Source organism: Anguilla rostrata, chromosome 3, assembly GCF_018555375.3.
Source record: "Anguilla rostrata isolate EN2019 chromosome 3, ASM1855537v3, whole genome shotgun sequence".
Taxonomy (NCBI): domain Eukaryota; kingdom Metazoa; phylum Chordata; class Actinopteri; order Anguilliformes; family Anguillidae; genus Anguilla; species Anguilla rostrata.
Window position 1 is genome coordinate 56991394 of NC_057935.1, and position 14212 is coordinate 57005605.

General features: G+C 42.4%; 1 protein-coding gene and 1 long non-coding RNA gene across 2 annotated transcripts in view; one reads left to right on the forward strand and one right to left on the reverse strand.

Moving 5' to 3' along the window:
• The window catches only part of LOC135251276 (uncharacterized), a 55883-nt gene that overhangs the window by 23555 nt on the left and 18116 nt on the right, over window positions 1-14212 (forward strand). The gene's annotated exons all lie outside the window — the stretch shown is intronic.
• On the reverse strand, window positions 5833-7289 carry onecut3b (one cut homeobox 3b). Its single transcript, XM_064325198.1, has one exon. The coding sequence runs from the start codon at window positions 6877-6879 to the stop codon at window positions 5833-5835; it is 1047 nt and encodes a 348-aa protein (XP_064181268.1). The 5' UTR covers window positions 6880-7289.

Genomic DNA, 14212 nt, shown 5'->3' on the forward strand with positions numbered 1-14212 from the left:
TATTCGCGTAGGCTACTCGTCTGTGAGCGCATCTCGATCCACAATACGGGGTTTCCATACCAGATTCCATTAAATGTTTTTTTTTTTTTGTTTTGTTTTTGTTTTTCTTCCTCTTCTGTTCTGTCGCCTGGCTTGTTCTCCTGAAGCGATGAGTGGGAGGTGTATGCACACAGACGCTGTGCGGGTTGATTGTATGAGCGAGCTCCCCTGAGGGGCCGTGTGCGCGTCTGCCCGTCTCCTCCCCGTGAAACATGACCACAGGCTGCTGGGAAAAGCCGGCTCCGCCACGTTCTTCCCCTGCCCGCCATTTTTTTTGTTTGTTTGTTTGTTTGTTAGGTTTTCCTTTTTGGTTTGTGCCAGTTTTTTTGGGGGTTTTTTTTGGTCTCCCGTCATGTCTTCCTCTTTGCTCCACTCTTGCTGTGCCCCAATGCCCACCCCCCCCCCCCCCTCCCGGCCAAATACACAGCCCCCCCGCCCCCCTGAGTGGAACAGAAGGGAGAGTCCAGCGGGGGAAAGGCACTGGGCTGGAATAATTGATAGATGAAATGGCTATCCCTATTGATCTCTGCTTTATTGATCCAGCCAAATACATTGAGATGGAGTGTGGAATCCAACACAAATGCAAATGCAAAAAAAAAAATCTTTTTTTTTTTTTTTGGCATTGGAGCAATCTTTTAATGGGCCTTTCTGTTTGGCTTGCTTTGCCACCGCGCCCAGGTGGATGGCTTTTATGTGCGTGCGTGTGCGTGTTTGCGTGTGTGTGTTTGTGCATGTTTGTGTGTGTGTGTGTGTGTGTGTGCATGCATGCGTGCGTGCGTGCATGTTGTTTGTGTGTTTGTGTGCGTGCACGTTTGTGTGTGTGCGTTCATGCATGCATTTGTTTGTGTGTGTTTGTGCGTGTGTGTGCGTGCACGTTTGTGTGTTTGTGTGTATATGTGTGTGCACGTGTGAGAGAGAAATCACCTTCTTATATTTTTGATACGGCTGTTTCAAATTAAATAGTGTTGCCGGGTCCTGGAGACTTTATATCTCTCGGTTTTCCCAAAACTCCCCATCTTCGATTGACTCCCATACACATTTTCAAAAAATATTCCGCTACACCACCTTTTAAGATTCCCCATCTATCATTGATTCCCATACATCTTCAGCCCCCTGCATTATTAGGGATACTGCAGTCTATAGAGGCCATCGAAATGAGCACAGACTTTAACCCTTCCAAGAGTAGGTTTTTGGAATGTTTTTTTCAAAATTCTAAGTCGGTGTTCTTGAACTCCATTTCTTTCAGTTACCAGCAGTGATTGTGACATCAGCATCACGCTGTTCAGCATTTCAATCACATATTCGTGATCTTAACACCTTAAAGGGTTAAATCAGAGGTCACTTTGTGGTTGGCGACCCAGATGAAACCATAGGCCTGCAGCTTTACATTTTAAGGCGTTGGGAGAGTAGGCCTGTTTGCAAAATAAACTTAATGTGTATAGTTGAAAATAATGATTTTCGACTACATACGCTGAGGATAAAACTGTATTGAGCTTTCATAGATTATAAATTTGCGCTGGTTAAGTATTTTTATTTACACATGCAGGTATTAACTCATGAAGATTGTTAGTCATGATTATACCTCTTCTCTAACTGTCACATAAATTCGACATCATTTGTCCCATTCTGCGCAACCTTCTCTCCTACCAGTAATTTGCTGATAAGTGAATCCTGAAGTTGATTCAGTCATGACTTTGCGAATCATGAGCATGGGTTTGATTCAATGATTCAATCAAAGCGCAGTATTGAAATCAAGTTAAATTTCACTTTAAATGTATTTATTTATTTATTTATTTATTTATTTGCGGTGGAGGGGTGTCCTCTCAAAATGATTAACTTGGCGCGCGCCAATTCTCTTTAATGGAGACATTAGCAGTTTCCAGGCGCGCGTGGCCTGGAGTTGAGAACTCTGGAACTCCCATTTGTGAGCCTGCCACAGCGGTTAGCGTCGCCGTGCTGCACTAGCATTGGGCTTATTGCCTCACGATTGCGCGTCTAATGAATTCGTTCTCTACCGGTGATTAATCCACTCCCACAAGACACGCACACGCACACGCATACGCACGCGCGCACACACACACACACACACATCTGGCGCCACTGTGATGGCATACCGTGACATTTTAGTTTTCAATTCAGTGAATAACTTTTGAATAAATAGTTCAACCTACTAAATGTTTCTTAAGGCTGGTCCTGGTGGGCCATGCTCGACCAGAGGTGCGTTTTGTGTCATCTCCCAGCTCTGCAATTTATAAATTATCAGAGGAAGGCGAAGAAATTGATTTGTGTGGCTGCGATGAATACGGAATAGTAATTTGAATGTATCGATCGAAGCCGTGAGACTATATCGCCCACCCCACTCCTGATAGGCCTTCGAATCCCCTGCACCCTCTCCTAGACATCGTAGCCTGAAGTGTTCGCAAAAGACAGCAGCTCCACACCACGAGCGGAGCACACGCGCATTGCAGGCAGCGAAGATTGCTCGCACCTATACGGATTGCGGATTTGAAAAGAATTAAGGGGAAGAGAATAGAATACGTTACGAAGAAATTTAGCTTCCGTGACGTCGGTCGTGATTTGCGGCAGTTATTTCAATAAATGGGAGGGGAGCGTATCAATTTGTCGCACACAGGCCTATGCTTCAGCTGATATTGAGGCACGATATATAGTATATTCACAATACACTGTTTTTGATTTCATAATCTGGAATGCGAAACATCGGCGGCACAGGTGAAGCGTGTGCCGGACGTGTCCAGCCCGTGCACAGCCATGGGTGGTAAGGTTAAGATAAGACAGACCGTGACATGTCCACTTGTTGGTGGTTAAGAACATATTTATGTAATCTGAGCTGTTTAGTTCCGGTTTGGAAACTGTCCGCAGCACGTCAGTCTGCCTCAGCCCTGCTTTAAAGACCCTGTACTAAACCGGGAGCCAACAGCAAGCTGGTTTTATGTTGGCACGAAAGACTATAACGTAAAGCTCGTGCCCAGTAACACTGAAGGGAACGACACACGGGGAATCAATTGTGTGGAAGTCTTTATTTACCAGAAACCCAGTAAATGTGCAAAGGAACCATTTACGTTACGTTAGGTGCTTTTCAATAGTGAATTGACTGGAACTAAAATGTGCCACTATTCCTGGTTAATTAAAGCTCGCGCTGAAATACGGCTTGATAGCAGAGGCACGTGCGTCGGTCGGAGGGAGCTAGACACCGAGCTGGCTGAAGTGTTTATATCCTCTCAATAAACCACAATTTCCGTGCATTTTCCAAACATCCCCATCCGAGCTGGGGGTCAGTTCCGTTTCAATTGACTCTACTTAGGAAATTCATTGAAATTCAATTTTTTTTTTTCATTTGGGTCTAATTGTTTCAATTTCTGTTCATTTCCATAATTGACAGACTTTAAATAGAACTGACCCAGACTCAAATTTTAACATCCAGTTTGGCCTCGCAGAAACAATACTATGTATGCATTAGGATGCATTAAATATGAGTCCTGCTAAATCTTTTTGTTTTCTTCCTACATTTCTTTCCTATGCTGCTCTTGCCCCAAATGCACAAGAAGATTCCATGAAACGAGGAAGCATTTGTCTCGAGATTCTACTAAGCGCGCGCGGCCGTGCTCGGGTGAATTGGTTGTACTTCCTAAATGCAACGAATAACGCGTGCCATTTTAACATTTCTTGGGGAATGTTATCAGATCGCTCGCCGATAAAGGAACGAACACGAGAAGGAACCCCGATGATCAACGCTATTGATTAATCAGAACACCACACGGCTCATATTTACGCCTCTCCATGCATTATTAAAATTGAATGACACGTCAAAACAAAAGCGTTCGGTCTGAGGCATGTCAACACACTTCAGGCAAACAAAAACAAACTCAGATCAGTTCCGTGGCTCGTGCTTCTGGAAATGTATAAAGTGGTTTGTCAGTTCATTATTATGTTTTTTATTTTTATTTTTTGGTAAATCCTGAACGTTAAAAATGGCCTACACACAGAATGATATATACACTACACCACACACAAGCACAGACACACACTATGTGTGTAGGCAATTTTTTTAAACATATCTTAAGAATATATATATATATATATATATATGGAACAAAATATATAAGGGAACAAAATATATAATGGAACAAAATATCAATTTATCATCGGAACAAAATGCATTATGGAGTATTTCGCACATAAATCTATAAATAATGTTTTTTAAAAATCGATTGTATGCCAGGTTTTCTTTCAATAAATTGATTTTTTTGTCTTCGTTTTTGCCTTCTCTGATTTCAAACATTTAAGCATTTTAGATTTGGTTAAAACATTTTTGGATCAAGTAGCATTATAAAGTTGGCCCATTCCACAGGAAAGATCATTGTCGATTTTTTCAGAAAATTGCCTTGTCCTTGTTTAAATTGTAAAAACGATACAAATGCAATAGGCTACCTTAATCAAAATAAAATATAAGTAATTTTAAACTGTAAAAACGACTATATATTACGCAGTTGGACAGAAAAACAAGCTGCTGTGTTTATTGATCATATACCAGTAAAATATTGATGTAGTTTCATGGAGGGACAGTATTGTTCTGTGCCATTTTCCTGTCAGCTAATATTCAATTTTTAAAAATAGAAAAAAATAGTATCGACGTTTGATACATTTATGGCCTTGTTTTTTTAACCTCATCGTTAAATTAGTAGCTGCCTTCAAGTAGCCAACAGAAGTGCTTCTTAAAATGGGTGTTATAATAATACTGAGCCAACATAGGATGTGTACTACTGTAACTGATTTACTGAGGGCCGAAATACAACGGATGTTGAAGTGAGGAGAGACGCGTCGGGGTGTTTCGCTTTTTTCAGATCCGAATCTGGTATTGATCTTTGCGCTAGGTTTTTTTTTTTTTTTAAAGGGACGCTGGGAACTATGGTATCGATCACGGGGAGGTCACGCACCCCTGACGCGCTCGCGCCACTCAGACTCGGCTTGTTCGCGCCTCGCTGGGAACACGGGAGATGCCGAGGCCCTCGAGAGAAAGGGGACACGTCTGAAACACAGATATGACCTTTAGAGTGACGCTTGCAAAAGCACACATGCAGAGATTCCCTTTCTGCTCCGAGACCTCGCGGTCTATACGTACATGAGCTTTTGACAGAAAATCGTTCGCTAAATATCTGATTACGCACCACAGTTGTTTTGCGACAGAAGCATTCTGACTGAATTATTATTATTATTATTATTATTATTATTGTTATTTAAATGTAATTTACTGTACAGATTCGATAAATTGTTTTTGTCCTTCTTTGCATTCTTACTATTCATAATATTTATTACAGAAGATCTACTCATCTTCTTTCTTTGTGCCAAATCAGATCTGACGGTCATACGAACCTACACAAAACCATTCAGCACTCAGCCGCGCCGTGCAGGGCGAGTGTGGACCGAACTTGACCGATCACTACCAGTGGATACACGCTGTCATTCAAATATAAGCTTTACAACAACACGCTATCCTTTGTGTGCGGATGTGAGTGTGAGTGGTGTAAACGTAGCTGCCAATTTGTCTTCTTACCTGTGATATGTTGGTCATTGTGTGTATACATCTGTGTGTGTGTGTGTGTGTGTGTGTGTGTGTGTATATATATATATATACACACACACACACATACACACACACAAACAGACTAATCTCTCTCTCTCTCTCTATATATATATATATATATATATATATATATATATATATAGATTAGTCATCGCTCTAACAATGCTACAATGTAAATTCGAAATCTGCGCTCACTCACCCGCCAGTCTGAGCGCGGACATGCGCTGAAACTCTGGCTCCTGCAGCCACTTCCACATCCGCCGAAAGGTCTCGCGCCCGGATTTGAGTTTACTCCACGGTTTCGGGTTCCGCAGCAGGTCGGACAGGGTGCCCTGGGAGCGACACAAGATCCGCTGCGCGAAGATGGCCTGCGGGATGCTGTAGCGCTTGAGCTCGGCCGTGATCCGCTGCGCCACCTCCTTGGTGTTGATGTCCTCCACCTGCCCCGACCCGCCGCCCTGGCCGCCGCCGCCGACGTTCTGCCTCTCGCGCTCCGACAGCATGGACCCGTTGGCCTGCGAGTGCAGGTGACTGTGCGGATGCATGCCGTTGAGGTTTGACATCATGCCGGGCCCGTGCCCGACTAAACTTCTGGCTAGATGCTCCTCGCTTCGGGACAGCATCGCCGCGTGAGACTCGAACCCACCCGGCGAGAGCATCTTGTCATTAGAGAGGTGGGCGCCGGGTCCGTAGGCGGAAAGCGTCTGCTGGGTGTTGTGCAAAGATCCGAGGCCGTTCGAGAGCGGCGAAAGCGGCTGCCCCATGCCGGACATGTCTTTGGGATAGTGGCCGTACAGGTTGCCCATGGGCGCCAGACCCCTGTCGTCGCGCATGAGGGTGAAGCTGCCGCTAACGTTGCCGGTGGCCAGGCGCTGGTGTGCCGGGTGGTGGTGCGGGTGGGGGTGGGGGTGGTGGTGAAACTTCTCGGAGACGGTGGAGATTGGGGGCAGGTGCTGCAGCGGGGTCAGGGTGGTGTAGGTGCTGCTCAGGCTCATCCCGGACTCGCACGACATCGTCATCGCCGGGTGCAGGTGGCCGGACAGCGCGTGGTCTGCCCGGTATTCCCCGGCGCCTTCCAGGATGGAAGCCATGCTGGAGACCATCGCTGGCCGTCCGTGCGACACCAAGTTCCGATGCGACGCGGAGGACGGCCGTCCGTGTGGGGAGCTCATCAAATCGCCCGTCTGAGAGTGAGAGACTCCGTGCAGGTTGCCAATGTTTTCCATTGTAAGTTCCATTGCTGAAAAGAATCTTTATTTCCACCTCCCTCCCTCCTCCCTCTCCCTCTCCCTCTCCCTCTCGCTCTCGCTCTCGCTCTCCCTCTCGCTCTCTCTCACTCTCTCACACACACAGGCGCGCACACTCTCCCTGTTTCCAGCAGATAAATTTCGAGCGATCTCAAAGCCAATCCATTGATTTTAATCGCCCCTTTTTCAGTGGTCAATCCAGCATGATTTCTTGAGCTGTTTCACTCTGTCCGGAAGGAGATCGCGCCCGCTATCTGCTATCACGTATGATCCGTAGACTCACACGGGTATGTGCGCGTGTTTGCTGACTCGCTCGCCGAACAGCTCTTCCACAGACAGCCGCGGCTGGGCTGTGTCCGTGCGTGGTCTATGTTTGCGCGCGCGCGCGCCTATGTGTTTAATATGTGCAATAAGCGTGTGCGCGCGTGTTGTATCGGCGTCGCAAGCGTCTCGCAGACAGCACTGCACAGACGGAGCCAGAGGTGAAACAGTCAGTCTGGCTTTATCGCACGTCACCTCTCCGGTCCACCAATGGCTCTTAAAGGATCCCACTTGACCGATTGCGAGCGCCAGTTTTGAACGCCTACCCTGAAACCGTATCTCTGATTTATTGACAGTGCTTTAAATCTAATCGCGCGAGTAAACCATCAAAATGGTTTATTAAATATCACGCGCGGTCCTTCAGTTACTGACACAATTAAAGTTGTTCATTCAAATGTATTAGAATCAAAATATGCCAGATAATGTCCAGGGGCAAGCACGTGTGCTTGGCTCATCATTAACCCTGTAGAATAACATAGTAACTGTCGTACTGCATGTAGGGTAGCCTAGTTGGCATGGCTATCATGCCCGTATCGAATGGTTTATGGTTACTTTTCAGTTTTATTCATATATTCACGTATTCACTTTTTCTTAATTGCGAGATGTATGCAATGTCATGTCAACACACAGGATGAGCGTTTCATCTTAATTTAAGAACCGATGATCGTGTTATATAACCTGTGATTTCGCCAAGTTTTCACGTTTTGAATTGTGTGCATTACCTCCTGTATGCGCTGCAACATTTTAACGTTTTTCGAAGAAAAAAACTTACAAACATACACGCGACTGCATTGTTTTTTTTAAGGATTAACACACGCGCAGCATAATAACAACACTGTCAGAAGGCCGCGTGTCCACTGTTCTTGTCATCGCGTGGATAGGCCTAGATTTGCTGTCTTTCGTCGGTTCTTCTGATTACGCGGCAGAACATGCTTAGGAGGTTACATATTCACGTGCAAACAATAAGCTGGCGTTAAGGGCGTTGTTGTTGTTTGAGTTGTCATTCTGCGCGTTAGGCATCCTAAAAAGTTCTGCCTTTGCACTGAGAAGTGCCTTCTGACCAGTCGGTAAAAAGCCCTCACCCGACCCTGCGTTCTCCGAACCCTTGTTGTGTTCTGTGTGGAATTACTGCAATAGAATGGTTTCAACAGAAGCCTCGCACAAAGTCAATATTTAGAACTCCATATAAAATATTTCGGTGTGGGGTCTCAGCCAAATGCATAGACAGCCGAGTGACTATTAAACTGTTCGTTAAATGTGCATGGCTGCCAAGTGGAATCTTTGGGAGAAGTGTATTGACTGCTTTAAATACACAATTTTAAAATATATTGTATGATCTATTTTCCTGCAGGATCATAGCCTGGAACTAACCAAATACGTTTTATATTGGTTCAAAAGCAACATTCCTTGTCAAAGTTGCTCTTGTTATTTTTACTTCTTAAAACTGCCTATTCGGTGACAAGGCGGTGGACCAGAAGAGGTGCTTATGAAGAAAAAAAAACACATTTTTTTAGTTAAACAGTTAAACATTTTTACATTTTGTACACCCTTCACATGTTGGGTGTTCACATGTGGGTTATCGACACGTGATTGTTCCGTTAGGGGGACCTGCCCTATCTCAGACCACAACTCAGGTCATTTTTATTTACAGTGAATCTCACTGACCCAGCAAGTGTCATCATCAGAGCCAATTGTAGTGGCAGATTTTCTGTAAAGATAAGTTACTTTATGATTTCAAAGTGATATGCTTCTGAATCCATCTTCAACGTGGCCATCCTCAGTTTAGCATGGAGAGTATTTTTATATGAAACATAAATCAGACGTAAGCACTAAATGATCTCGATTCAACCAAATATTACAGAGGGGCCCTAGAGCCACTACATTTTGGAGCCCCTTAGCCCAATGACAAATGCAAATATTATAGATGTTATATTATTGATTCGTGGTATCATATGGTACTTATGCCACCACTGTGATTCCTGTTTCTGAAATTACGATAGGTAAGGAGAGAAGGAGAGGAACCATAGAACATTTTTTTTTCAAATATTGGATGGTACAATTTTTTTTTTTTTAATACGAATTTTAAGTAAGCTATACCTTCTGGCCATTCAGAATGTTACTATATCTAATATGGATTAAAATTTTTTTTTAAATAATGTATTGTATAAAAAAATATGTAATAAATGGGCATTGAAACTTATTTACAGTGAAAACAGTAAAACTGTAGTTCCATAGCTAAAAAACCTGTCTTTAACTCCGAAGGAAAGCATTGTAAGTAACTCTGTCCGATCACTTCCATTCAGCATGTGCTATATGCTGCATGTACAGGCCAATTAAATTTTGGAGAAGAGACCACTCCTTTAATTCATTTAATTCAAAAAAATTAGCACGCCATTTTTTTAAGAACCCACAATGCAATGCGAGAGTAGGCCAATGCGAGAACAAGGTCATTATGCATTTAGCAAGGATGCTAACTCCTAAATCTGAGTTTAACGGACATCTTTCTGTGCATTGTCACGGTTGAGGTTGAAACTTTTGAGCTGAGAGAAAACTGGCAGAAGACGAGTAGGCTACGTAATGGAACACAACAATATAGGAAAAGACAAGGTACATCAAAGCAACCTCAACAGTTTTTTTTATTTTTATTTTATTTTTACGAGCGAGATCTTAACACTCATTGATTATGGCTCCGTATGTTTCTGAAAATATCACGCATTTCACATGTGCCCGAAACCACAGAGAAAGACTAAAAATAAATTATTCGTAACGAAGTTGGACCATGCTGATGGCGATTTAGCACGTTTTCAGAAAGACTGTGGCAAGACAGGTGATGTAACGGTGACCCGTTGAAAGCGTTTTCTTTTGTCATTTTAATGGTGGGCGGATTCAGTTCAATTCATCTAGTCGTTGTTCTGTCCAATTTGAATATATTACACCTCCCTATATATATAGCCTAAGGTAATGTTGGCATGTCAGAGAATATTATCTCCGGTGACGGTCCACTTGTTCATATTTTGAGTCGTTATACGTTTACCTTATTCCTTAACCGCCAAGACAGCAGCGCAACCGAGCGCGTGTTCTTACGCCACTCAACGTGAGCGCTCGCTTTCCTATATTTTACAGCTGCCATCGATTAATCGTCCGATCGATACATCGATTGGCACAGATTAATTATGTTTTTTGACCCCAGGATGACGTCAGCGGGACCCTAAGTTTTCACGTGCTTACCTGACAGGTCAGAAGTGACAGTCACAGAGGGGATAGGTTCCAGGAAGGTGAAATGGCAGCCCTGACCTCGCGACGACAACATCTATTCAGACCAAACACCAAACAACCAAAATGCTAAACCAGTCAATTTTAACGGTTATGAAGATACCCTCATGTAGCCCTACATCCAATGGCTGTCATCTCTCGATAGTGGGTTAGAGCGGTTTGGAGTTACTGATAGTTTTTGGAAATATTGAAATCACATACTTTATGGTTTATGTGTAATAGTAGGCTGCGCTGTTCAAACATCAGAAGGCCACTCCTCTCCTCCAGGCAAGCCTTACTGTTTTATTTTATTTTATTTTTTTAAACCAGATAGACATTTGTTAACCTATAGCATGTTTGTTTTCAATGTGAAAAAAAACGATGCAAAATCCTCATTTAATAATTAGGGATCATTCATGCTCGTAATCTCTTTTTGGCCTTTTCATCTAGCAGTGGGTTTTTTACTTGGCGTGCAGTTTTCTGTGGATATGTCTCTCCATTTATTTTATGTGAGCAATGTTCAGTCCTGGAAGTATAAGGAAAAGCAAAGTTAATTATTTTTTAAACCAAGTTTTGTAGTTAGATTCGGCCAGTGCCGAATCAGACCACAGAGCAAGAAATGTTATTATTATTATTATTATTATTATTATTATTATTATTATTATTATTATTATTATTAATAATAATAATAATAATAATAATATTATTATTATTCCGTAGTGAGTGGGCTAGCCTTTTTAACATTTTACTTATGGAAGATGCTTTCTCTCTAATATTGTTAAAGTAATATAAACATTAATTAAATATAAATTATGTTTAAATATTCATTTGTTTGTTTCTTATTGTAATTACATAATTAACGTAACCTTAATTGTAATGATAGATGCTTAATGCGGAATTATTCCTCACTTGCATATTCGGTCTATAATGATAAAAGGGTTATAATCGTAAAAAGATTATATCCAATGTTTTTATCTGAACTGTGTGTGTTTGTCTGTGTGCGCGCGCAAGCGCGTGTGTGTGCATCCGCCTAATTATGTCCATATTTTTGTATTTTTATTTATTCTGTATTTGTCCATAAAACTTTAAAAACACAAAAAAAAAATTATTAAACTTATTAAAGTACTAACACGAACAGCAAAAGAGCGACCCAGCAGTCAGTGACGCCTGTTTTTTACTGGGTACATTCAGCTGATCCTGAAAATGATGAAATATGAATCATATGTTCTGGAATGTGACTTCATAATACATGCGTCTTGTCTGCCCCGTTGGCCTACTCTCTTTCTAAAATGTCTGATTGTGCGAAAGTTGTTCTCGGTGTTGCGAATAATAATAATAATAATAATAATAATAATAATAATAAGCCCAAAACATAATTTGAGTAGAGGTGTCTTTGTCGTCGGGGTTAAAATGGTCGCCCATGCAGATCCCAGATGTCCGAATCAACAAGAGCCCGAGCTGTGCCAACGGGACAACAAGGGTGTCCGCGCGGGTTAATGTTCTTCCATCGATCCCCGTTGCCAGTGTTATCGGAAATGCATTACTGGAGCCAACAGCGGATGCGTCAACTCCGCGCGGCACGGCGGCAAGCGAACCTTGTATCGGCTTCCTGGCCGCTGCAGTGATTGATGTTCATCTACTCTAGGCCCTAATTCACCCGGGTTTTCGCCATTTTACACGCACCTCCCTCTGACTTTGCATGCAGATTCGTCTCGTGGAGGCGAGGTGGGCTAGCGTTTGGCACATTTAAATGTGGTACAACTTTAAGCCAATGAATTAAACTATTACTCGTCGGCTACATTAAAAACAAACCTCTTAGTAACTTCGAGGAACATAAGTTTAAATGCTATAAACTGTGTGCTGGTATAACAAACATGAATGGAACTGAGGATGAAAGGGATTCCTATTATCCAAAAAGGGCCTAATTAAGCAATTGTTGCAATTTTACTTCAGTTGGAAATGTGAATCAATGTGGAATCAATAGTGCTGTTCAATACAAGTGTAGATTCTGTACTACCATCGCCATGCTAATGCTGCAGAGAATTAGCATATATTTTCTGGGGCATATCCGGAAATTCCTTGGTAAATTTGTGCAGCAGTTATATTTTTGTAGAATATTTAATTTCTGCCGCTTTCCCCCTCGCGTTCCTCCCTCGCTTACTCCCTAAATCCACCCCTCACCTGTTGGAAGTACTGTCTACCGGTGAACAACAAATCCCCAGCCTTTTAAACTGAGGGCAACGTTTCAGAGGCGTAAGTATTTTTGCCACACTGTACACTCGCGTCGAATAAACTGCGAAACCGGCCAATATTATTCGACTGAACCACTGAAGTAATAGTTTTCTGATTATTTTTTTAAATAATTTTAAAGTGGCCGTTAATGTTGACCTTCTGAATAATAAATACGTGAGTCAATGAAGTCTGTGTGCGCATTCACGCGCCCACAGAGTAGGGCCTACTTTGGCCCCCTTACAGCTTGTTTGGTTAGCCTTCCAGAATTGTTAAGGCCAGCATACGTTAGAATGTATGGCCAGCTGTCGCTTCAGTTGAATTCAGTTTATAAAACCGTCGCAGTTGTACTAAATGTATGAATATGAATATGTATTCCTTTCATAAAGCTATGGTAAGTTTCAGTTAATTTGACTTCGTATTTAAAGTTCGTTGGCAAAGTCAGCCAGGCCCTGGTCGAACGTAGCCTGTAAGGCTGTGACTACTTCGACTTCTTTGACATTAAACGTGTGTTTGTCACCTAAACCCTCGCGCTGAAATTATAGTAATGTCTTGCGCCTATTATGTTCTGCAGCGTTCCATGTACGTTTACTTTGCTCCTGGTTGTTTGTACAGGCCAACATCATTTGTCATGTGTGTTAATTATTTTGATTCCAATTTATTTGACTTTTATTGGGCACTGAAAAGTTATGAAAAACGAGCATTTCGATTTGGACGCCAGAGGCCTGTTTAATTTTTATCGCAGTGGCCTTTTCCTTCGAGTAACGACTTTCATCCCCTGTCCCCTCCGAAACCCAATGACGGCCGGAGAGACTTATTGCGTAAGAATTTTGCTATAGGTCTGTGATTTAATATAAAATTTATAGTAATAAATGGTGCCAGACGTGTGGTGCACAAAAGCGCTGATCTTTAGTAACTTATATGTTGGGGTAAAAAATATTATGATTTCAAATATGAGTTTAACATGGTCTGTGTACACAATAAATTGTCCAGCGTTAAATCTAAAAGTCTAACAGAGCGCGCATTAGGCCAATAGGGCCCACGTGTACTCTCTTGGAGTTGATTCAACGCTGCATATTTTGCTGTGTAATGTACTGGAGAAAGTACTGGAGGTAGCTTCAGACGCAGTGGACAAGGAATCTTTAAACCCTCTAAGGCGGATAGGCCTTATCGACACCTTAGCAGCCTTGGTTTAGTCTGTTCTCTCTTTTTAAAGGATTTTGTAAAATAAATGTATGCTCTCCTGCACTGTACAGTTTGCCCATAAAACGGGCGCGTGTTCTTCAGTTAAATTAAGGGCTCGCGTGATGGGCTACGTGAAAAAGCAATTTTATCTCTCGCCACGCACGCAAAATTCTCAATTTATGATATGTGTTGAGTTAAAGAAAATAAATGTTATCTTATTGTGGTATGTTTCTTTTTTCCCTGGTGTCCGTTACAATTTTCTGTTCAAATGTAACCAGTTGAAAGAGTAGCCCATGCGCCATTCCTTACAGAGTGCTTCTAGATGAGTGGCGTTGGT

Bases quoted from the DNA above. Each gene is read 5' to 3' on its own strand.
- onecut3b (XM_064325198.1), bottom strand. From the start codon at position 6,879: ATGGAACTTACAATGGAAAACATTGGCAACCTGCACGGAGTCTCTCAC.